Here is a 23,127-nt window from a genome sequence, read left to right as displayed (position 1 = left end):
AGAGCAAGCTAAAAGCTGGCCAAAACCGGCTCAACCCTTCAGAGGCCAATAGCTTTTCCCATGCAAGTGCCTTTGATTAGTTCTGACTGTTAGTTCTTGGTCAGCAGTCTAAAAAAGAGTAACATGCCAAAACCAAATGTTTAGAAACCAGACCAGGCAGCAACTACAACCATTTAGCTTGTAATAATGAATATGTTATGGTATTTTAATTTTATATTGTAGCAAATACAGTACCTTGAAGTACAGAGTTTATTTTATATATATAAAGGAGTACTGCTGTTCTCATTTCAGGAAATACCATGCTACATTTCTACATCTGTAAGCTTTCAATGTTGTGGAATTTATAGCAGAATTGTATCACAGAACACACAAACATACTGTAGACTGGAGAAATAAAGCAGATTCACTTTCTAAAACACACCCACAAACACACATTGATTAAAAAAATCAGTGCAGCTATGAAAGTCAATCATATACTTGTAAGGAATGGTTTATTGGTATATTTAAAGGTGTGCAATTCGATAAAACAAATAGCTTTGTCAACCAGTTGTAGTACTAGTACTTTTACTCAACTGGTCTGGCAGTTGAGAAAACACCTCTTTTCAGTAATCTACTGTACCAGCGAGTTAACAGAATGAAACACAACCAAGACCAACAGATTCAAGATGAGTTATTTGTAATACTATACAGTACCCTTCATCATTACCAAAAACCATTCTAATTTGCAAATCAGAGATTTTCTTTCGTTAAATTCTGTTAAGTCAAAGTTAAATAATATAAACAGAAAAATAGTTGGTTTAACTTAAAATGTGCTTGTAGAAAACATATTCCATTTGTCCATTTTTCTCATAAAAAGTTCAAATAACCTACATTTTTTTGTAAAATTACATAGTTTAAAAAACACTAGTCTATTATTGGGAAAAAAATGGCCATTCTTTCTAATGGCCTAAACAAGTTTGTTTTGGTACAGTATCTACAGTCCTGAATATGGTGAATAGTAAGGCATTTTCCTCCTAAGGATTATTGACAAATATAATTCATTGTTATTATATTTTATAATACTTGCAATGGAAAACAACCATAGTTTTTTTCTAATTTCCATATATGCCAGGAGCAATATTTCAAATAAAAATATAAATTACTACTCCTTACAGTACATCTGAAGTTTTATTTATTTCACTTTTATTTTTATCAGTTTCATTATAAAAATGCAAGACATTAATAGTAGTGTATATGAATTATGGGATTGGAAATAGCTCTTGCAGTTTCACACCACTGAGAGATATAAAGCAAAGAGACTTTTAATTCCCTTTTATGCCATATAAACTCAATTAGCAACAACGTCCAACTGTTTGATATTTACTGGGGCTTGTATACTAATGTTGTGTATTAATTGTACACGGTGTGTTAAATTTTATGCTAAAACGTATAGCGATGTACAGGTAAATAGAATATACGATTTCTGTGAATGATAAGAATGATACTTACTGTAGTTGAGGCACTGAAAATACTTTATGCATATTTCCCTTTACATTTTTTAATTTATTTATTGTACATTTCTTAAGCTTTCTGCAACAAAGTAACAATTTAAGGCCTGTCTATTTACTAGACTAACTCGTGTCGAGTGCAGATCGTCGCAGTAGCAGGGGATGGAGCGTCTCTGTAGCAGCTGTTCAGCTGATGTGATTGTACAGCTGATCATACTGCGACCAACCAGTTAGATAAATTAAAAAGGCACAGGCATAACATCTGACGAAGACATGGATAGAATATTGCATTGAGAAAAGGGGGAGTTGAATTGCAAGTAAGTAATGTTGCATTATTTTCTATAAAATGTGGAGTTAATTTCTGCTCCGTTCAGTGCTTTGTTTTCAAGCATTGATGATTTCGGGTTGTATTTGTCTCTGGTTGTTTGTTCTCTGGTTGCCTAGGCCTTACACAAATAATAGTTTAGTACATGATTTGTAGGGATATGCGGAGTTAGCGTATATAGATTTGATACCTACAGTATTAAGGTTATATATATATATTAGATCTGGTCATACACGTTCGTAAAATATAACATATTTAAGCATGTGTGGACAGGAGCAGCACAAACCTCATCAGCCGTTTCCATGGTTACCCAATACGTGCTATTGTGTATCTGTTTTATTTAGCGTTCATCTAAAATACAGCGTTTAAAAATCCGAACATCTGAACATTTAAAAATATTGTATGGAGTATTACCCAAATATGCATCGTTTTAAATAGTCCCTCTTAATCCAATAACCTTTCTTTACCAGTTGAGAATCGTGTTTCCCTAAAGCAAATTTGTATGGATATTTTTTAGGCCTTTAGCATATACAGTATGGGTTTTAATGCCCACAACAAAAATGAAAAGGATTTAAAATCCCTATGTCACCGGTTCAGGGTGTAAACTACAGGACAGGTTTGGTGGAGTAGACAATCCAGGAAAACAGCTGTTCATTTCAAAATATCTCTGTGTCTTGACTCTTCTGCAGTGATTGGGAAATACCTTTATATTCTGTTTATTTACAGTTAATTTAATGTTTTTTTGTTTGTTTTAATAACAGTGACTAGCTATGCTATAGTGTTGACTTACCCTAAAGCAAACATGCTGCCATTGTTTATATACTTTTTAGTTTTGCTTTTTTAACTTTTCATTTTTAAATTAAATCAGACTTGATCAAATGGTGTTTTGAGTTCAATGGTGCTTGGCCCAAGTGAAAACCCAGACCACAGTAACTACACACAAAAAAACAATTAATTTGCTTTACACTCCTGAGGGTCCTCTGTGGTATGTTTCTTTTGAGTTTCCAAAATGAAGATCAGCTTTCTGTGCTTAATTTCCTCTTAACTCACCATTGACCCTGAAACATCTGTTACACTAAACCTAAGAATAAACAGAAAACACATTTAAATCTGTACTATATCTTAATGCGCACATTCTTTTTAAAGTATAAAGTATATTCTCAGATATCAGAGTGAGTGCCAGGCATGTATAGTTTCTTCAGTTAATTCTATAAATTTTCTGTTGAAACAATGGGCACTATACTATACTTTTACTTGTGTCCATCATTTAGGTTACTCCATTTTTCTTATCTTTAATTTCTGCAATTCTGGGCATTCATTTCCGTAGTATTTCATACAGTGGAAACTGCCATACTGCAAGACTCTTACAAAGTTGAAATGTGATTTTGATGGTTACTATACGTTTTGAAAGGTTTTTTTAATTAGTCTTTGTTGTTTTTAACTGCAATCATCATAAATAAGTAGAGCCCGTATTAAAAAAAAAACTTTTAATAAAAAAATAAAATTGCTATAATCCATCCATACATCCATTTTCTAACCACCTTCAATTCAGGGACATGGTGAAGCTGAAGCACATCCTAATAAGCAAACGGGCGGAAGTAGGGGCGCACCCTGGAGAGGACACCAGTCCAACCCCGGGGTTCACACAGACAAACACACACACACACTCACACCAAAGCCAGTTTTCCTACCAGTATGTCTTTGGACAGTGGGAGGAAACTCACATGAACACAGGGAGAACATACAAACTCCATGCAGATAGCTTCCCTAAAATGAGTCCTAGTTCCCCGCGCTGTGAGGCAGAAAAGCTAAACAGGTTATTCCATAAAACCTATTTAAGAGCACATGCTGTACATGTACTGTAAGACCTCAACACTTGTGCTTGCTGGACTTTAAGACCCCTGCTATACTATACTGTATGTAGTCAAGGAACTAAATTCTATACCATAGAGATGTCATTTGTCATACAGTAATGTACAGCAATTCAGGTAGTCAAAGAAGAATAGCATGCCTTTAGATAAAGTAATACTGTACATGTTTAAAATAAAGTGAAATGTAAAATTGATTTTTTACATTAATATGTTCTTGGGACCCTGTGCACCAGTCCTCTAAGAGAAAATCTCTGGGAAATATTTTTCATATATAACTCTAGTTTATCTTATAAATAAGACTGCAAGTAATTCTGAGGATGCATGGTTTTTACAGACATTTAATAACTCATTTTAATGTCCATAGATGCTTAGATTAAAAACGTATTTTGTTTTAGCAGCAGTCTAATTATCATATATTATTTTTTAACCTGTTCACAAGTAGAATTGGCCTCCATATATCCAGTAATTGTTTGTCTGGCTTTATTGATTTTAAGTAATGGTATGCTAATGAAATCTCTGATATTCAGAAATTTCTTGATAAAATCTAGGGCAGATTAATATTATTAATAGCCAAAGGGCTGACTCATAAAAAAACAAGACAGATATTGAAAATCTTAAAGCAGTTATTGGCCTACTAAAATATTCCTTAGTTGATGTATATGTTTTTGTAGACCTAATTCACAGGAGAATCTGTCTGGTAAAGATAAATTTCTTCAATTAGTGTACTTTACCATTAAATCATAAAATGGTTTCACTGAAATCATAATCTCAAAGTGCTAACCTTCCCTCTTAGCTTGTAGCTGTGATGTTAGATACTGTATATTGGCTGATTGCTGGAAACTCCAGCTAGAATTTAAATAGCAGAGTTGTACATACAGTATGTGCATTCATAATCTATTCCAATGGAACAGGTAGATATTTTTTCAAAATTAAATGTGTAAAGGAAATAGGGATGTTGTTTTAAAACTTAATGCTAACCTAACTGCTTTATAGATAATTCATGAAGCCTACCCCAGTAACCATGCATTGTTAACTGGCAAGATGTACTTTATATAGAGTAAGAGAAATAACCAGTCATGAAGTAAACATGAGGGTTATCTGTCCTTTTCTATTTACTGTTGTGTTTTGATGTTTCCCTTCTCTGCCTGACTTTGTGTTTTCAAGCTTCTGAAAATTCATTCAGGGAGTGTATTGTACTAGTTTTGGGTGCTGGATATTCTCAGACAGAATGGTCTTTCGATGTTTTTGCTTTTCTGTGTTCAGTTCAGTGTAGGAAATTCTGTTCTCTTTAACCTTACCTTTAAAGAACACATACTCATTATAATACCTTGTTCTGCTGCTACACCATTTTATACAGTAATGATCTTTTCCATTGATATTTCCTTCTGGCAAAATCACAGTCCAAAGTGGAAATAATGTTTCTGAACTAAACCAACAACAGCTCACAGGCTAGAAAAAAAAAATCACTTCCCACTTAAAGTGCAGAATACTTCCCAAAATTGTTTCCTGATTTTTAAATTGTAAAGCATTTTCTTAGTATTACTGTTGGGAAAATTCATTATTCATAATATTTCTTTCATCAGTAACGTTTCCTTACCTTAAAATTAAAGGGAGTAGAAACAATTTAGATTTATAAATTGGCAAGCATATATGTGAAAGAACCTTCTGAGATGTAATATAAATGTTTTTCACATAATGACCAGAAAATATTAAAGTTTCAAAGTGATGACATGGCTTAGTAAAGAATCAAGTGCAAAGTAAGGCATACTGTACATAAATAATACAAGACATGCATTAAATCTTATGCCAAAATGTAATACCCGTACACTTGTTTAAATGCTGTAGAAACATTTCCGCACATCTGCAAAAGGATTTTCATCAGGATGACACCAGCAAGAGATATATTGTAAAGATTTCTTGAAGGCTGAAAACTGTTTGATGTTGAAGTGTGGGTATTATGTGTTTTCCTATTAGAAGAAATGCACAGTAAATGCCCCTCTAATATATAGATTTTTGCATACACATTTTGTGTTATGTAGTAATTTTAACATTCTTAAAATGCTGCACACTTCTCTAGAACATATTTCAGAATTAGCATTTAAGAAACTAATACATACCTAATAGTACACAATTAATCCTCTCAGTGATTGCATCCTGCCATGATAAAATAACCTTTCTTAAAGGCTAAAGCTAATTGTAGTCTTTGGTAACTTACTCCCACTGTTGCTAAGGCACCCTATAATTTTTTTTTTCCACAAAGCACAGGCAAAACATCTTAAGCGTAGTAATTACATTTTAACTAACTTGTGGCTATCTTATTCTCAATTTCTGAGAATATAAAGCCTTACTTCTAATTTGTCTTAATGTCTTGCAGTTCTTGAATATCTTAATCTTCATCTGCCCAGTTATCTTAAAGCAATTCGTGAGTGTTTTGAATCCTATTAAAAAGCTTGTGTTGCACTTTGTGCCACAATCTTTTCCTGAAAATACATGTTCCTGGTGGGAAAATAGAGTGCACCTAATGACTTTTTTCACTGGTGTCCTCATTGGTCACCCTTGGCTGAGGTCCTGTTGGTCAGTCTAACCTTCCCTCCCTTATCAAATAAGAAAGAAAGAAGAGTTGCTGTGGGTATCCTACTTTTTATTCATCTTCATTTTCTTGGCTAAAAATACACCTTCAAACCTTCAAAAAGAATTCCACATTTTTATTAACTCTATTTTATAATGTGTATTTATATGGGACTAAAGACGGATGGATGGTCGGTTGTCCGTCGTGTCCGATGATGACTGAGACCTGTGCGGGAACTTATTTTAAGTGGGAAAGCAGTTGCACTGGGGCAGTCCCACTCTTTCGACCTTAGAAGCCTGGGTCCAGAGGTACAATTAATTGTCACGACTGGAGACTTCCTTGGTTGCAAGAACCTTGTGCCCAGCATGGGACACGAACCCACTTCCTTGAGATTATGAGTCTCATGTTCTACCAACAGAGCTAGTCAGGGCTACAAGGAAAAAGATAGCCTTACAATAATAATAATATTTCCTTACACTTACAGTATATAGAACTTTTCTGGACACTCCACTCAAAGCACTTTACAGGCAATGGGGACACCCCTATACCACCAATGTGCAGCATCCACCTTACAAGGAATACTGTAAGCAGATTTCTAGTAATGGATGGATGACTTAAAACTGATATTTTGAAAGGCAGAGTTCTTAATTTTTTAAAAGTTTCCTGTGGAGAACTTTTAATGTGAAATTTCCCCTTACTATGTTAATAACCTGTACCAGTAAATTAAGATAAGGCAGATTTATTGTCAGTAGTAATTGAAATGTACTCGAACCTAATAAGCTTCTGAATCTAATGTGTGAGTGAAGGTCTGTCGGGGATAAAATCTGGATTAGAAACAATGGCAGTTGTTTAGGCTCCAAACAATAACATTTGGAAAGAGTCTTTTATTGGGATGAGTCAAAATGTGGATTCTTTAAGTCAGTGGCTACAGCTAAGAAATGTAGCAGATGAGTCAATGTCTTAGCCACAGGTTTAGTTAACAGATCATAAAATCCCACAGTTCTAGAACTAGTTGATCAGTGTCCATTCCTGCATGCCTGTCCTTAGTCTTTAATCTTAAACACATTTGTCATACCCTTACAATACATAGCAGACAATAAATCATTCAGATCCTGGTGCATATTCTCTGCCTGCCAAGGTACTTTGCCTGACAGTTCAGAAAATAATTAATTCATTCTGTAGTTTACATCTGTAGTTTACATCAATGAAAACCTTGAGGTAAGATAAAGTTAACCCAGTCAGTCTGGGAAGCCTCCAGTTGTACTGTATCTTGCTAATGTTTTACTATTGATTACTTCAGCAGTTTGTAACAGAAGTGAGGAGTGAGGTGATGTGCATTTATTGATAATTTGGTCATTATTCCTTTTTTATATTCTCTGATGCCTACAGGTTGATTATTTTAACAATATAACGGTGCTGTGCTGGGCTTCTCCCAACAGCATACAACGGCCATGTTACATCAGAGTGTTTCCAAACAGGAAGGAAGGGATTGTAAAGTAGTGAGAAAACAAATAGGAGAAATATTTGGTCTGTTGTTGGGGAAGATAAGAATCTATAAAAATGTTCATGTATAGGGGTATTTTGGTCACAGTTTTGTTCGTGGGTTGCATAATTGACCAGGTCTAGTGCAAGTGTTCACATTACTCCTATCCTGGAGTCCTTGCACTGGCTTCCGGTCAAATTCTATGTAGACTTTAAAATCCTCATGCTCACCTATAAGGCTCTGCATGGCTTGGCACCTCAGTACCTGTCTGAACTATTATCACCCAACTCCCCACCTCGCAACCTTCGCTCTTCCAATTCTGCTTTCCTTACTGTCCCCCAAGCCTGTCTACATTGTATGGGTGACAGGGCCTTCTCCTGTTATGCCCCCAAGCTCTGGAACTCTCTCCCCAAGGATATCAGAGAGTCACCTTCTCTAAACTCCTTCAAATCCAGACTCAAAACCCTCTTCTTCAGAAAAGCCTTTACTTAACTGGTTCCATTCTTCACCCCTCTGCTCTTCTTAGTACCACCATCCACGGTCTCCTCTATATATTGTAATTGTGTTTTATCTTGTGTATTCTTCTTGTTTATTGTTGTTGTCATCCTGTAAAGTGCTTTGAGAAGCCACCTTTAAAGGTGCTATATAAAATAAAGTTTATTATTATTATAATTGCACTTTATAAATATATATAAGCTGTTGATACATAAAGTATTACCTATGGAACAAGGTACTGTACCTTCTGCAAATAATGCTTAGGCTAGATCTGAGTTCGTCATTAGGATTGGTGTTTTTTTCCTTAAAATATTCCATTTGTAAAACATTTATAATTGACCTTTGCAACTCCTAATCTAAAGTGATAATTTCTGTTGTGAAGGGGAGAAAGAGAGTTTTCTTCCCTATTTTAACATGGTTCCTGATCTCTGACTTTGGTGTAAAGGTACAGTATATGCATATATAATAACATACAATGAACAGTGTGGTACTCACATCTGCAGTTTGTGCAGTTTCATTGCTGCATTTAAAGACTGTGTGAAACATGAGTGTTGTTTTATATTTTGCCTTTTGGTAATGCATTCTATGCATTAGGCATATTTACAGGATATACTGCACATACAGTAAAGGACATATACAGTATTGCACAGTACAGTACTGTATATTGTAAGGCTGACATCAAACATGAAGTGACACTTCAAGACACCCCCTTACTATAACAAAATGAAAACCAAATAGGATCTGCCTGCTTGTGCATGTGAAATGGGCAAAAGATTAAGGAATGTACTGTTGCCAATACAAAGCTGTCTGCAAGGCATTTGGAGTCACAGCACAGTGATGCTACCTTGGGTGCAACATAGACGTTCTCCGTGGTAGAATTAGCTGCATTTCCCCACAGTCATTGTTGTGGCTCTTGAAGGTAAGTTATTCCCATCATGCTGCTGTAGTCTGATGTCTTTCTGATGGCAGGAATCAGGAGGTGTTGAAAACCCCGGCACGTAGTCTCTCGCAGATTTCTCCATCTTTGTTTCCTTGGGATGAGCGCACCCATGAGGAGTCTGACAGTGAGTGACATTGTCCCCTAGGTGGTCTGTCCACGGCCCTCACTGAATGTCGCATATATGCTCTGTCAGCTGTGGTTAACGTTCCTGTCTAGATGCAGTATCTGTTGGTTTACCACGTACTGTATGCCATGTTGACTAACTATCATGTGTTATTTGCAGGGTATGCCTGATCGCATGTTATGTGCCGTGCTGGAGCAATTTCAGCCTTACTTTTACCTTTGGTATGTGTGCTTTGTTCTCGTGGATTTCATTGCATCTTATTGTCAACTGTATAAAAAGGTCATTGCACAGTGCTCACACAGTCTCAGGTTCCCACATTGTTGTTGCAGACATGTCTTGACATTTTCTTTCCAGGTAAGTTACCAAAGCCATTAAAAGCAAAATCTATCTTTTTCTGTGTCCTGCATGTGCTTTGGCTGATGCTTGCTATAAAGCAGTGCAGTTCATGCCCAATAGTACAGCAGCACTTTAATCTTGATTGTGTTGGCTGACATTTCTGTTTTAGTGTATGAAAGCTTGCCACATTTGTGCTGCATTAGTGTATGTAGTGCACCATTTTCTGTTTGCATGCCATGGATATTTCAAGAAGAAGCAGCTTTCAAAGGGCTTTGGCATATTTGGTCCTGTGTTTGTTTCACATTGTGTCAAAACTGACACTGTATTAAAAAAAGTAGCTCAAGTGGGTAGCTGCATCCGCATGTGTAGTCTGCAAAGGAACAAGTAAAAGGTTTATTCCATGCTGAAAGAGAAGAGAGAAAATACTGTACAACGTTTTAGCTGTGAAGCCTTCTTCAGGTGTGAGAAGACAATCTGTCTCACACCTGAAGAAGGCTTCACAGCCGAAACGTTGTATTTTCTCTCTTCTCTTTTCAGCATGGAATAAACCCACAGTATTACTTGTTCCTGTATTATAAAAGACAGCTACTGTAGATTCCTTCACATGTGATTTGCGTGTTTCAGGCATTGCACGCATAGACTAGTTGTCAAGCCACTCACTTCTGAAGGGCATATTTTCAAATGGGCTTTTCATGGTCTCACCTACAGTATGAGGTTTACTACCCTCTTCCCATTTAAAAAAAAAAATGTCCTTCGTGACAATTTGAAGTACTTTGGAAAACACAGTAAGTGTTGTCAAGGAATACATTGCATGATTTGTAGTTGCCAGTAAAAACAAATCGGCTAAGGAGATTGTTCCTGTTTTTAAATCATGCTGAAAAATAAGACCATTTGCTTAGTTGATGCCCTTATCCAGGGTGACATTACCATGTTAGTAAGTACAAATACTGTATTATACAATACAGTAGAAAGTCATAGCACCTTCCATAGAATGTGTGATCCTAACTGATTTCTTACACATTAGAAATGTTTTAACAGTTAACACCCACTGTCATGCATGTTTATTATTTGTTTACTGCCTCAAGGGCAGTTGAAAATTAGATGGTTGTTAGCCAAACAAAATGATGTTACTAATACATAAATTTCCAGGAATTATGATCATTCCTATTGTTGCTGCTTTTTAATTAGATTTGTTTAAAGAAATTACCTGTTCATGTCAACTGTGGCATAACACCATCCAATTGTCAGTGTACTGCAGCATTGCTTAAGTATGAGTCCCCAGTATCTACTGGTACTACAGTATAATGCAAACATAATTCTACATGTAAGTATAAATGTTTAATCTTTCCTTTACATATTTGTTTATACTTTTGTGAGTATAATAAAAAATATTATTATTATTATTCTTATTATTATTATTAAATAATAATAACCTCATTAAGGTGTATGGTTTACTACAGTGCATTGTGTTTCAAATTAAAATAGTAGATGCTCACCTTTGAAGAATTCTGACTAGATGGTTGTGGTAAGGCAGCAGTGTGGTGTAATGGGTAAGGCATAACTGGAAGGTTGTGGGGTTAAATCCCATGTGCAGCCCTGCTATTTTATCCTTAAGCAAGGCACTTTACTTAAATTGGTCCTGTAAAATGTCCTTGCTGTATAAATGGAAACTATATGAATATACTGTAAGCTCTTTCTGATAAAGGCTCCCCTCAAATAATAAGTATAAGATTTCGCATTATACCAATCGTATGAGGTATTTATGTTCTTCCCATTTCAAATGATACTGTAGGTCCTTCGTGACAGTTTGAAATACTTTGGAAAAACACCCCCAAGTGTCATCTAAGATTACATTGTGTGATTTGTACTGTAGCCCTATGTACTGTTTGAGTAAGGAAATGCAATACTTTGTTTCTGTAATGTTAAATTTTAATTGTGCATGTTCATAAGTTTTATAGCAGATTTGACAGATTATTAAACAAACGCAGTATGATGGACCAGCTTATAGGAGTGTTTTTTACAGTATATTCTCTTAGTAATCTAGTCATTTGTGTATATGCTCCATAAATGAAGAGTCTGGTTGGCCTAAACTCTAACACATAATTTTGTTCGTTACAACGTAGTTGTATTTTTAAAATAAAATTAGATATGTTAAAAGTAAACAGAATTTCATTGAGTAACATTGTAAATAATTGTATTTCTACTGTTACTGTAGGTATTACTGTTATGACTATTCTTAGGTTATCGAGTGTTTTCTAAGTTAGCTCAGATTTAAAACAACTCAGCAAAAAAGAGCAACATGCTGATCTACTGTGTGTGTGTATATTAGGGATTTTAAAATGAACCTTTTAATTGATCAGTCTCTCTATCAGGACAATTAATTGTTCAATTAATCTACCGGTTCAGTACTTACCTCAACTGTATTTCTGGAATATTCTGTCTTAACATGGAATATGAAACAGGCTTTTCGGCTCTATCCCTTAGATAAAGAGGAAGAATCTCTTTTTTTAAATGTACTTTTCCAATTTTTCTCATCCATATCTCGCTTCCCAGTTTTACGTGAAGGTGCATGTTCATAAGTAATGGCTAGAGACACATTTTGCCTATATTATTGTAATTGTTAATAGTCTCATAGCAAAGGGATTGCTGCCAAATGCTGTTGGCTGTCTGACATCACTCACAATTTCCAATGTAACACAGCAGCTTCACTCAAAATGATAAGTGTAAGATTTCACATCGTACAAATCATACGTACTGTACAGTGGAGAAACGTACTGTTTTCCTGGTGGTGTTCCATGTGTTTGTAGATGTTAAGGATCATATTGGTATAAAGTAAAAATAAAAAAAGGATTATGAGGTCAACCCCACAACACCTTTTCAAAGCTGTGCTGACAAGTAGAGTAAATAACTGCTTGACCTCATGCAGTAGTTCTTGAAGAATGTTACAAGAAAGCAAACAATATGAAGGAATCCCCACCAAAGGAGCATTTAAACAGTGCATTTATACAACTCTGTTAAAAAGGACACTAAATGTTTGGCAACTTTTGACTACGTGGTATTAATTTGCTTGTAGTTCTGCCATGAAAGACAAGCAAACATGTCTGCCTTATTGTCCTTGATTTATACTGAGCATGAAACAAACATCACTTATAAATGCAACAAATTCATAAGGTTATCAGAGAAATGCCAATGTATTTGTCCTAGCAGGTACACCAACAATTCAATGTGACAAGACATAGATTTATTATGCTGATTAACCTCTGTCATCAACAGTGTTGATCCAAGGGGTAGTCACAGGCTGTACATACAGTATGTAATGCATGATGTTCACTAAGTTAAAGATCCTGTCTTGTGGGATTCTGTCTTACTCCTCTCATAGAGTCTGGTAAATCATTTTCCCTGGTCTTTTAGCCCTAGATGCCACACATTACAGGAGCAACCTGAGAGGATGGGTTGTCATGTTGGGCTGTTGTCACATCACCATGAACCCCACAGAAAGGGCAGCAAGTGAGCACATTGGACATGATGAGGATAGTGCCATGTAATCAGATTGCCATGAGTTATTACAAGAGGGCTTGATATCCAACTAGACACTCCTGCCCACTCGTATTTGGAACTCCCGTTGCTTTGTACGTTGAACACAGAAGTTTGTGTATTATTTTGCGTACCTGTTGCACACCACCAGACATGCATTAGAATGATCTTTAGCAAAACCTTGATTCTTCAGTAAAAGTGTTGCTTATACCATCTCATGAATTTAGGCTGATAAACATTGGTGTGAACTGGGCCCCTGTGTAGTCATCTGTCCAGCAAACAGTATCTGTTTAGCCATCTCCTCTGAACAGCTGAACTGCTGATGTGTGGGATGTTATGACCTAGTGTTTCTGTTGCTGTGGCAGTGTGAAACAATCACAAAGATGGAGCATGATGATATTTCGATCTTGGCAAGGTGTCATGACTTGTGGTCTCCCAGATCTGTGGTCTATCATTGATGGACTGTGTTTTGGCTGTAAACATTCGCACTAATGAGGTGATTTAGTGCTTATGCAACAAAGTCACTCAAGTGTATCACGGTCAGTCATGAATAATCAATTAATCAAAATGACACCAAAAACATTTGATCAATATCCAAAATCTGTATATTTTTATTTTATTTATAACATACTGTACATGCATGAATAGAGCAGTAAATTGTTTTGATGCTCAGAATCTTTGGAGTTCAGTTGCACCATTAGAATAATCTTACTGTTGCCATTATTTTTCAAGCTTTGCCACAGTCTAGTTTTTGTTTTTTAACACAAAGGTATTTTTTTCTAGAATTTATAAACTAGAGTAAACTATATTAATTGATGAAGCTGGTGGAATACAGTGACAAAAATCCCTAATAATTCAAATATTTATGTGTATATAATACAGCATGTACAGTATACTGTATGTTACCTTTGCTCAATATACAGGATACTATACACTGTACTTCATTGTGCAAACTACTGTATCTAATCAGGAACAGATGAAAGTACTGTAAGGAATAGTTAAAAAAAAACTTTTTAAATAATTTTCACATAAAAATGTCCGATTAAAAATGTAGCAAATATCATAATATCTACAGTAATTGTATATCAAATTTCCCTTGTGAACTCCATGTGGTCTGCAAATACATTTTGCTCATAAATATATAGTACTTCAACTTGATACTCACAGCCGATTTTTCAAATTTGTGTATAGTAAAGGAAATATTAAGGCATAAGATGTTCACTTACACGTAAAGGAACTGGTCTATATTAATATACTAATAGTAAATTAATTCTTATTGATTCATTTATACAGGTTATAGAAATACTCAATCGTTAGGGTAGCAAACAGCCATTGATTAAATTGTTTTTTTTATTCAAAAGGGGGCACCATAGACTCTCCATAACAAATATTGGTGCATACACATATTGTTGTATGAGAGTAAGAAATAATTACATTAAAGAAACAAAGACTTACTGTAAATGTGAGAGAAAAAGATGAAAACTGATTGCTATAGTGACCTGTTTCATGACAGATTTTGGTGTGATGTTTTTTTTTCCTGCAATATCTTGGATCAATAGGATTTTTCTGAGGACAATTTCTAAAAAACCATTTCACATCAGTGCAAATGTGCAGTAATGGTAACTAATAATGCATTTTTTAAGGAATTACAAGAAACTCAAATTGAGTAACTCATTTTAAAAAATTCTCAGCTCAAGTAAGAATGTTGAAATTATGTATTTCTTTAGGAATGCATGAGTATCCAGTATTAGTGCTGGTTCTTTTGTTTTTAACTGCTAACCTTTTTGGTAATTTTTTCCAGATACATTCCCTTTATAGTACCACTAGTCCCAGCATGCTGAAAAGGAAGCAGAGCTCACGGGTTGAGGCCCAACCCATGACTGACTTTGGTCCAGATGAAACCTTAGCAGACAATGCAGATATTCTCTGGATAAACAAACCGGTGAGTAGATATTTCAGCAACATATGCTGTATACAGTATATATAAAGCTAAAGATTTATGTTCAGCAGGTTTAGTGTGTTTTATGCATTTAACATATTTACTTTTGTTATTTTCAACTGAATTTGGCCAGTTCTGTTTCCCAGATAAAACTGATTAAATTAAAAATAATTGCAGCTATAATATGGATAATAATGGGGACACTCATAGCCAGACAGTGCCTCCCATCTTCCACAATAATATCACCAAAGCTCAGTCTCTCTCTCCAAGACTCTCCAATTTTTTCACCAACACTTCCTCACAAAACTCTTATCAAAACTACAGTACGCTTCTCTTCATAATGCGTTCCAAAACTGTTCCTGGTCGTTCTCCATGTCTTCCCTCTAGCAATTTGGCACACTGAGGCTCTGCCCTCTGTTCACAGGTGGCGATTAAAATCCACCCTAGAAGCCTTTACTTCCTGGCTTTAAAATGATCATCTTTTCAGAACTGGTCACATGATCAAGGGTAGCATCTCACTCCCCACATCATCTCATTCCCTACAGGATTTTGTGAAATTTGGTTCAGACAGGGATCACCATCTTGTCTGAATCTACTGCCCTCTTACACATGGCGCTCTTGTGCTATATTCTGTATATAAATCTATTAGTACTGTATGTTTTTATTATATTGTATTCGTATTTATAAATAAAATGGTGTTATTAATGTTTATAAATGGTTCAAAATAACTTGTATTGTAAAGAATATAAAAGGATAATCAGGAGCAGTTTTACCAGTGTCCCAAAATCACAAGGATCTCAAAATCACCATCCAGGTGTTGGTCTTCAGTACCCTAATTAGAGGGGATTCACCACCTGCAACAATCTTCGTAAAGGCAAATTTTCCCATCTGGCAACAGATGTTTGGAAATGTTTTGTAAGCCATGTTGGCAGACGGTAACAATTATTCTTCAATTTCTCTTCCTTCAGTGGGTGCACTCTTTGCTGAGAGCATGTGCAATCATCAGCGTCATATCTGTGTGCATGAACACGCCAAAGACGTTTGAACACTACCCTCCTCTTCAGTATGTGACCTTTGCCCTGGACACCCTGCTCATGTTCCTGTACACTGCCGAGATGATTGCAAAAATGCACATCAGGGGCATAGTTAAGGTATGTATTATTTTAGATTATAAAGGGAAAAGTCAATTGTATCATTATCATTTGAACCTCATTTCAATATTGAACTGACACTGTTTCTGGCAATAAAAAAAATGTGGCAATATTAGGTATGGGAGGTTGTTAGACTTAAGCACCGTCTTCAGGTATGAAGGATACATTTCAGGATTTTATTTTCTAAAATAAGTTAGCAATTAAAGTGGAGTGGTGTTGTAGTGGTTAGCATTGCTGCTTTGCAGTCAAGGAGTCCTGGGTTCAATTCCAGACCTGGGGATCTATCTGTGTGGAGCTTGTATGTTCTCCCTGTGTTCATGTGGGTTTCCTCCCACAGTCCAAAGATATACTGGCTGGTTAACAGATGTCTGGAGCAATTGGCCCTGGTGTGAGTGTTTGGTGTGTGTGGACTGGTTTCTAATTCAGGGTGGACCCTGCCTTGAGCCTGTTGCTTGCCAGGATGGGCTCTAGCTCCCCTGCAACCCTGTACTGGATAAAGTGATTAGTAAATGGATGAATGGAAAGGAGTAAACAATAAGCTTTATGAGTTATTGTAATACATTTTTTGCTAAAATTAAAATATGTAGAAATCTAAAACATCTGAAGAAATGCATTTATTCCCTTTTTTCCTTCACTTTTATTTAAAATGATAAAACAGACTGAGTTTGAACACCATGGGCAGCTGCTTTATTAATAGCACCTAATTACCAGAAAAGAAAGTCAGACAGCTTAATTGGCAAATTAAATATGAGAAAAGGGGTCATGTGCAGTAAATCACTGTCAGCTGAACAATCAGGGATTTATTAGGATTGTAAAGGGAACATTTTCTACTGCCTGGCATGTCAGGCGGGCCTTCTACTGTCATCTTTGTACCATTTCAATATTAACATTGAGTCACAAAAACAAACTGTAATCATCACAAACAAGTTGTTGAGCATTGCAGATACATTTTAAACATAAAATGTACATATAGTAAATCAATATCATCTGCTGTTTTTTTTTAAATGTTAACATTTTGGATCCTAAAGATCTCTTTTTTAAAATTGCATAACAGTACACTTAGAGTGTAACAGTGTGTATAAAAGATCTCGCTTAGAAAAGTTGATCACAACTGAAAATGTAGACAGAAAACCCATGATGTTTTCATGGGCAGAAACACTTAACACTTAGGAGTAAGTTCGACTTACTGTAATAACATTAAGCACTGCCAAATGAAAACAAATGCTAACAAGAATGCTAAAAGCATGGTAAAAGCAAGCAAATTGCTGTGCAAATTGCCATAAGAGAGTTGGAAATTATTAAAGTCTGCAAAGTGCTCTTCTGAAATGTCACTCGTAGCAGGTGAAACTGCAAATGCGGCTTGAAGGTAGAAAATGGTATCACCCTTATGAACTAGAGCTGAAACCCAGCAGGAAACAGCCTGTCGTTCGGAAAATGCCACTGGTGACAGGTGACAATCAGAATGCTATGTGTCAAAGGCTGTGATATTTTGAAATAAATTGTAAAGCAAAAAGAGTTTTTTGTCTGGAAGTGATGAACTGTGACGCAAACAGCCTGAAAATGCTCAACAATTACTTGGCTAAGACACAGGACATCTTGATTCAGGCGGAATATTCTCAATATAAAAGTGCAGGGTAAAGTGCGAATCCTTTTTATATATTGTAGCAACTGTTTTTTTATGCATAAATACAATGACAATTTAAATATTGATGAATAAAAGCTAGTAAAATGTACAAACATCACAATTTTTAAAAAGCAAAATTATCCTTTAAAAAAAAGATTGCCATGATTCCTTGAAATTGTCAAGAAAACTTTACAGTCCCCGGGCATTACTCCAATATGGCATGACCCTGCCTTGCCATATTGGAGTAAGAGCTATGTTTTTTTTTTGACAGCCTAAAAACAATTTTAATATTGTTACAAACAAAGCAGACGTCATACAGTATATTTCTGATAAAACATGCAAAGAGGAATTTGTTTTCCTGTAATGACTGCAGTTTATACTGTATCTGTGTGAGACAATTTAAAATACAACATGGACAGTTCATTTTAAAAGTAAATATTGTCTGAATAAAAAATGGATTTAGCAGCACAGTTTATTATTGGTCTTATCTTCTGCGGGTGAAACGTAAGTTGATAAAGTAACTGTTCTGTTATCAAAAATATTGTGGGCCTTCAGATATTTCTAACATTTATTTATACTGTATATACATGACGTGTTGGACATTAAACATTAAATGTTTGTATGTTTTATGTGTATATTAAGTTCTAATGATTTTTTGAAGAGTAAGATCTAATAATTTCTTAAAACATTAATGATAAGTGAAAAGTTATAACCATACAATGCATAGAGTGCCCTCCAGATTTATTTATAACCCTCATAGTGAGTTATGGATTGGACAAATGTCTTGCTTGAAAAATCTAATAATTGTAAAATTATTGGAATTACTGTGCAATACTAGCGTGAAAATAATAGTATTACACAGAGCAGGGCCCTATTTTACGCTCACATTTGAGTGTGCCGATTAAAATACATTGTGTTTCACATCGAGGGGCCCTCCCGGTGGCCTTGGAGCCCTAGACAGTCATCTAGTTTGCCTATGCCCAGGGCCTATTCCCAAATTCGTATTTGTCATTGTATTCCAGAAAATAAGAGGGTCAAATTTATTCACATCTAGGAGTATTCCTTTAAATAACATAACAAGAACAAATCAATAGTAACATTCTGCTCTGCTCTGCTCAGGAAGTGAAATGGAAGCTTCTGGAACTACTGTATATGGAGGCCTGTAAAGGTTTCCTGTTTCCCTGGGATATAACAGGAGGGAACCTACTAAAACATTCAATAGTAGCATCATCACGGTTAAGATCAGAGACCTCTTTGAGTACTAGAGACCTCCACAAGGTGGGGGAAAGCTATTGAACAATCCATAAAAAACGATTTCTACTACAGTTCCTCTATTTAGACATTTAAAGCTGCTGGTATAGTGGCCACACTGTCAGAAAGAGGACACAAGTTCATCTGGCCTTCACGTGCTGTGAAACAAGTAATAAGAGGTAACTGTAAATTCAAAGGCAACACTTGGAGATCTCTAATACCCTCTGGCAATATTCAACATACAAAGTATCATAAAAACTACCATTTGAACTTGCATGTGCATTCATAGTGGGGTTGCAAAAAGAAGAAGCCTCTTCGTTGGGTAAAACACAAGAAGATGTTAAAAAAATATTTGTTTTTTCTTCATTATAACCATCACTACAGTGTATAAAAATTGATCGCCAACATTGATATGCATGAAAATCGGGTAAATAACCGTTAATGAATTTGAATTAAATGAAATAAATGAAGGGTGTATTAATATAGGTATTTAATATGTGATTGTGTTTTTCTCTAAACATATACTGTATCTTAAATAGGTGCATACTGGATTACATTTTTTGTTTATGTTATATTGCATACTGTGAGTTTTTTAACAAATTCCTCACAAAAATTCCCTTTACTCTTTAAAGAAACAAAGAAAAAGGGCCTAATTGTAATTGAGCATAGTTGATGCCCTTTATTTCTTTGATTTGTGTATTTATACCATATTATGGAGAAATAATAAGCATGAATCTGGCTTTGTCTTGTTTTAGGGGTGTACATAATGTTATAAATCCCTTTATTTTATCAACTCTGCCTGCTGAAAAGTAAAGAATTGTGACTTGTCAATAGACTTAATTATTGGATCATATCTACCATGGAGGCACTTGCTTTAATTTCAAAATTTTATTCAAAGTTTCTTTTTATTAGTATCTTGAGTGGTTTTGAATTGTCACTACCGTCCATAATCACGTTTCATCATTATTTGCATGCAAACGTTTGTATACAGCCGTATTAAACGTTAAGCACGAAGTTCGAAACAATTTTAGTTCACATTAGTCATTTTTTAAATACAATGCTCTTTGCTGGGATGCTTATTATTTGATATGTCTGTGGTCCCAATAGAGATATCTCATGCATGTGAAGGTTTTGTACCAATTCTGTTTTTCATTAACTACTTTCATTGTTGACTTGATTTGATTATTTAAAATTTTTAGCCATTCATATGCATTAAAATCATGTTTCTCTTAATCAGTATACATAAAATATGCCAGTAATATTTGACCTAGGTTCATTTTTATTTTATTTATATAACGTTTAATAAACAATTACCCTGGTAAGACAGAAGAAAAAAACATTTTTTAACAATGTTTTTTTCAAAAGAAAACATAAATATGTTAATGTATTGTGTTAAAAATCATGGTTAAGAAGAATTCATAGCACTGATTTCCTTTAATTCTAGTTCTGATCAAATATATTTTCCGTAAAAAAAACTGTGGAGGAAACAAATATAATATAATTGCCAGTTATTGGATTCTTAAATTAAATTCTTAAATTAAATATACATTTTACTTATTTTATATAATGATAACATTATACAAACTTTGAAATATTGAATTACTCTTGAGAGGACTTCTGGTGGCTCTCTGCCAAAATAACATCTTAATCTGAAGGCGCTACACTCAGCATTCTTTTTTTTTCAATTAAGTGCAACTTCAGTTTAGAGAAGCTTTCATAGCTCTGCTGTTATGCAGGCCCCTGAGAGCTGTATCTCATTAGATATGGATCTGGGCACCCTCTACCTCAAAACCCGAGGGAAGAAACCCAGAAAGCATCTTCTTACTCCTAAGGTTGAGCACCAGACACCACACCTTTCTGAAAGCACCCACTGGGGAGTGAAACCATTTCTCTCAGTTTCACAATTCTGTTCACTGGGATTTCATTGTGGGTTGCCAGTGAACTCTCTGAAAACCCATCTCTGTGCTGATGTTAAAGTTGTCACTCAGCATTTTTCTGGAGATCATCTAATCTCAGCCTCAGAATATGAAGCAGAGGATTGTGACTACTCCATCATCTTATGCCAAGCAAAGTATGTTGGGGGATTTTATCTGGGTTGCCCAAAACCTGACAGCATTGTACTTCAAGAAGAAGTCTCTGCTTCAGTCCCACCTGCCTAAATTGGAAGATGGAAGCCACTTATCTACCTAAAGTATTGTCAGTCTGTTGGAAGGTGTTTAGTAAGGAAAGCTTCCTTTTTTTACAAAACTCTCTGCTAAGATGGCTAGCATCAACAGTCACCACAAGTGAACTAGGTTGTATTTTTTGTTTTCAACTGTTTTCAAGTCTTTTTTTATTTGGACCCATCACATTTGATAAAGCTTGGAAGCAACCTTTTTGCTATATTTTTTGGGATCAGAGCGTTTAAATTGTAAAGCCTTTCATCAAACTGATGTGATGTTTCAAGTAGCGGGGATCTTGCACGGTAATATACAGTACAAGACACGGCTACTCTGCTCTCAACATGCTGAACTCACTAATAGGTTTCTCACACTACAGTAGGCCAAAACAAAACGGGTGTCTAGCCCCTATTGAGGCAATCAATAACAATAATAATGTTGTATTCTGTAACCGTAAATCTGTAAATTTCTATGCTTCTCTATGCTTCTCTATGCTTCAAAGACGGGGCCAAGATAAGAAACTTTTAAACTTACTGAAATCAACTCAGTTAACTCCTCAATAAAACAGGCTTAGCATTTAAGTGTTCTTTTACCATTGAAAGAATAGAAGCAGTTGCTTGTAGCTCAATCTGTGTAAGGGTGAAAACCCCCTAGCTTAGACGGCATTCCACCTCTGTTGCTACTAGTGGTGTGTGATCGGGTATGTTCTTTAATTTTAAACTACAGTATAGTTTTTCAGTGCAAACTGTCTCTTTTCATAATGATCCAAACCAGGTCTAACTTTAGTTTTTTAAAAAACGGAAAAGTAGACACCATAGAATGCTCTTGTTACAGGCTGTTTTCTCTATTAGACTCAGATACAGTATAAAGATATTTGCAAAAGTTTATTCAAAGCAGATTGAGACCTACATGTACAGTACAGTACATGTATCACCTGATGAATCTTGATTAGACAGACCTCTTGTACGGGCTGTCTGTATAGCCTGTTACTGTACATTCTGGGTCTGACGGACTGCCTGGAGGTCAAGGTAAAGGAACAATAAGAAAATCCAAGGAAGGTGTTCCTTATTCTCACTCATTTCTTTTGCTTTCTCCTCTTTAGCTCTTATTCCTGTGCTCTTCCTTTCATCTTTATACGTCTGCATCTCACAGCCAAAAACAATGTGCATTTCGGTTTTTGACAGTTCAGTGTGGAATTAACTTTAAAATATCAGCATTGCACCAACTGATAAAGACAAGTACCCATGCTGATCACTTTCCTGTTCGATATTTCTTGTCTAGTTCCCTTTATCATCAGCCTACTTAATAACTTTGTTAGACTTTATTGTTATTTTCAATACATTTATTGAAATCCAACCTTATTTAAACTCACTAATATAGCTATTTCTTTCCATCTTGTGATCTGTACCCTCACCCAGTCTGCATATACAGGTACTGTATTGTACATTCTGCTAGCATGTCGGTGTTTAATTTGAAAACGCTTACCTGTTATGGAGGATCCAGGATTAAGAACGTAACTGTAAAAACAATTAAAAATGAGAGGCCATTCAGTCCATCTAGCCATTTTAGTAGTTAGTAACTAATTAAGCAAAGTATCTCATCCAGCCACCAGATTATTGATTTCAACAACATGGCTGTGTAGCCTGTTCCAGACTCCCACAACAATTTGGATAAAGAAGTGTTTTAAATACACTTCCACATAGTTTCCACTTTCTCTGATTCCTCTGTTTCTTGGCTGTAGCAGGCTGAGATGAGAGAGAGAAGGGAAAAGGACTAGTAAATAGGATTATTTCTCTGGCATATTGAAACTGCAACTATGGTTTACCCACCAACGCTACA

General features: G+C 35.5%; 1 protein-coding gene across 1 annotated transcript in view; it reads left to right on the top strand.

The window, feature by feature from the left end:
- Positions 1–14,971: 14,971 nt before the first annotated feature.
- Positions 14,972–23,127, top strand: part of nalcn (sodium leak channel, non-selective) — a 147,774-nt gene continuing 139,618 nt past the window's right edge. Inside the window, exons 1-2 of the mRNA XM_088913203.1 lie at positions 14,972–15,106; positions 16,072–16,254. Of these exons, the coding sequence (XP_088769329.1) occupies positions 14,999–15,106; positions 16,072–16,254 (291 nt within the window). The 5' untranslated portion in view covers positions 14,972–14,998. The remainder of the gene's footprint in view (positions 15,107–16,071; positions 16,255–23,127) is intronic.

Source organism: Atractosteus spatula, chromosome 4, assembly GCF_055471065.1.
Source record: "Atractosteus spatula isolate fAtrSpa1 chromosome 4, fAtrSpa1.hap1, whole genome shotgun sequence".
NCBI classification, from domain to species: domain Eukaryota; kingdom Metazoa; phylum Chordata; class Actinopteri; order Semionotiformes; family Lepisosteidae; genus Atractosteus; species Atractosteus spatula.
The sequence above is the reverse complement of the archived record's forward strand: the minus strand, read 5'-3'. Positions and strand labels throughout refer to the sequence as shown.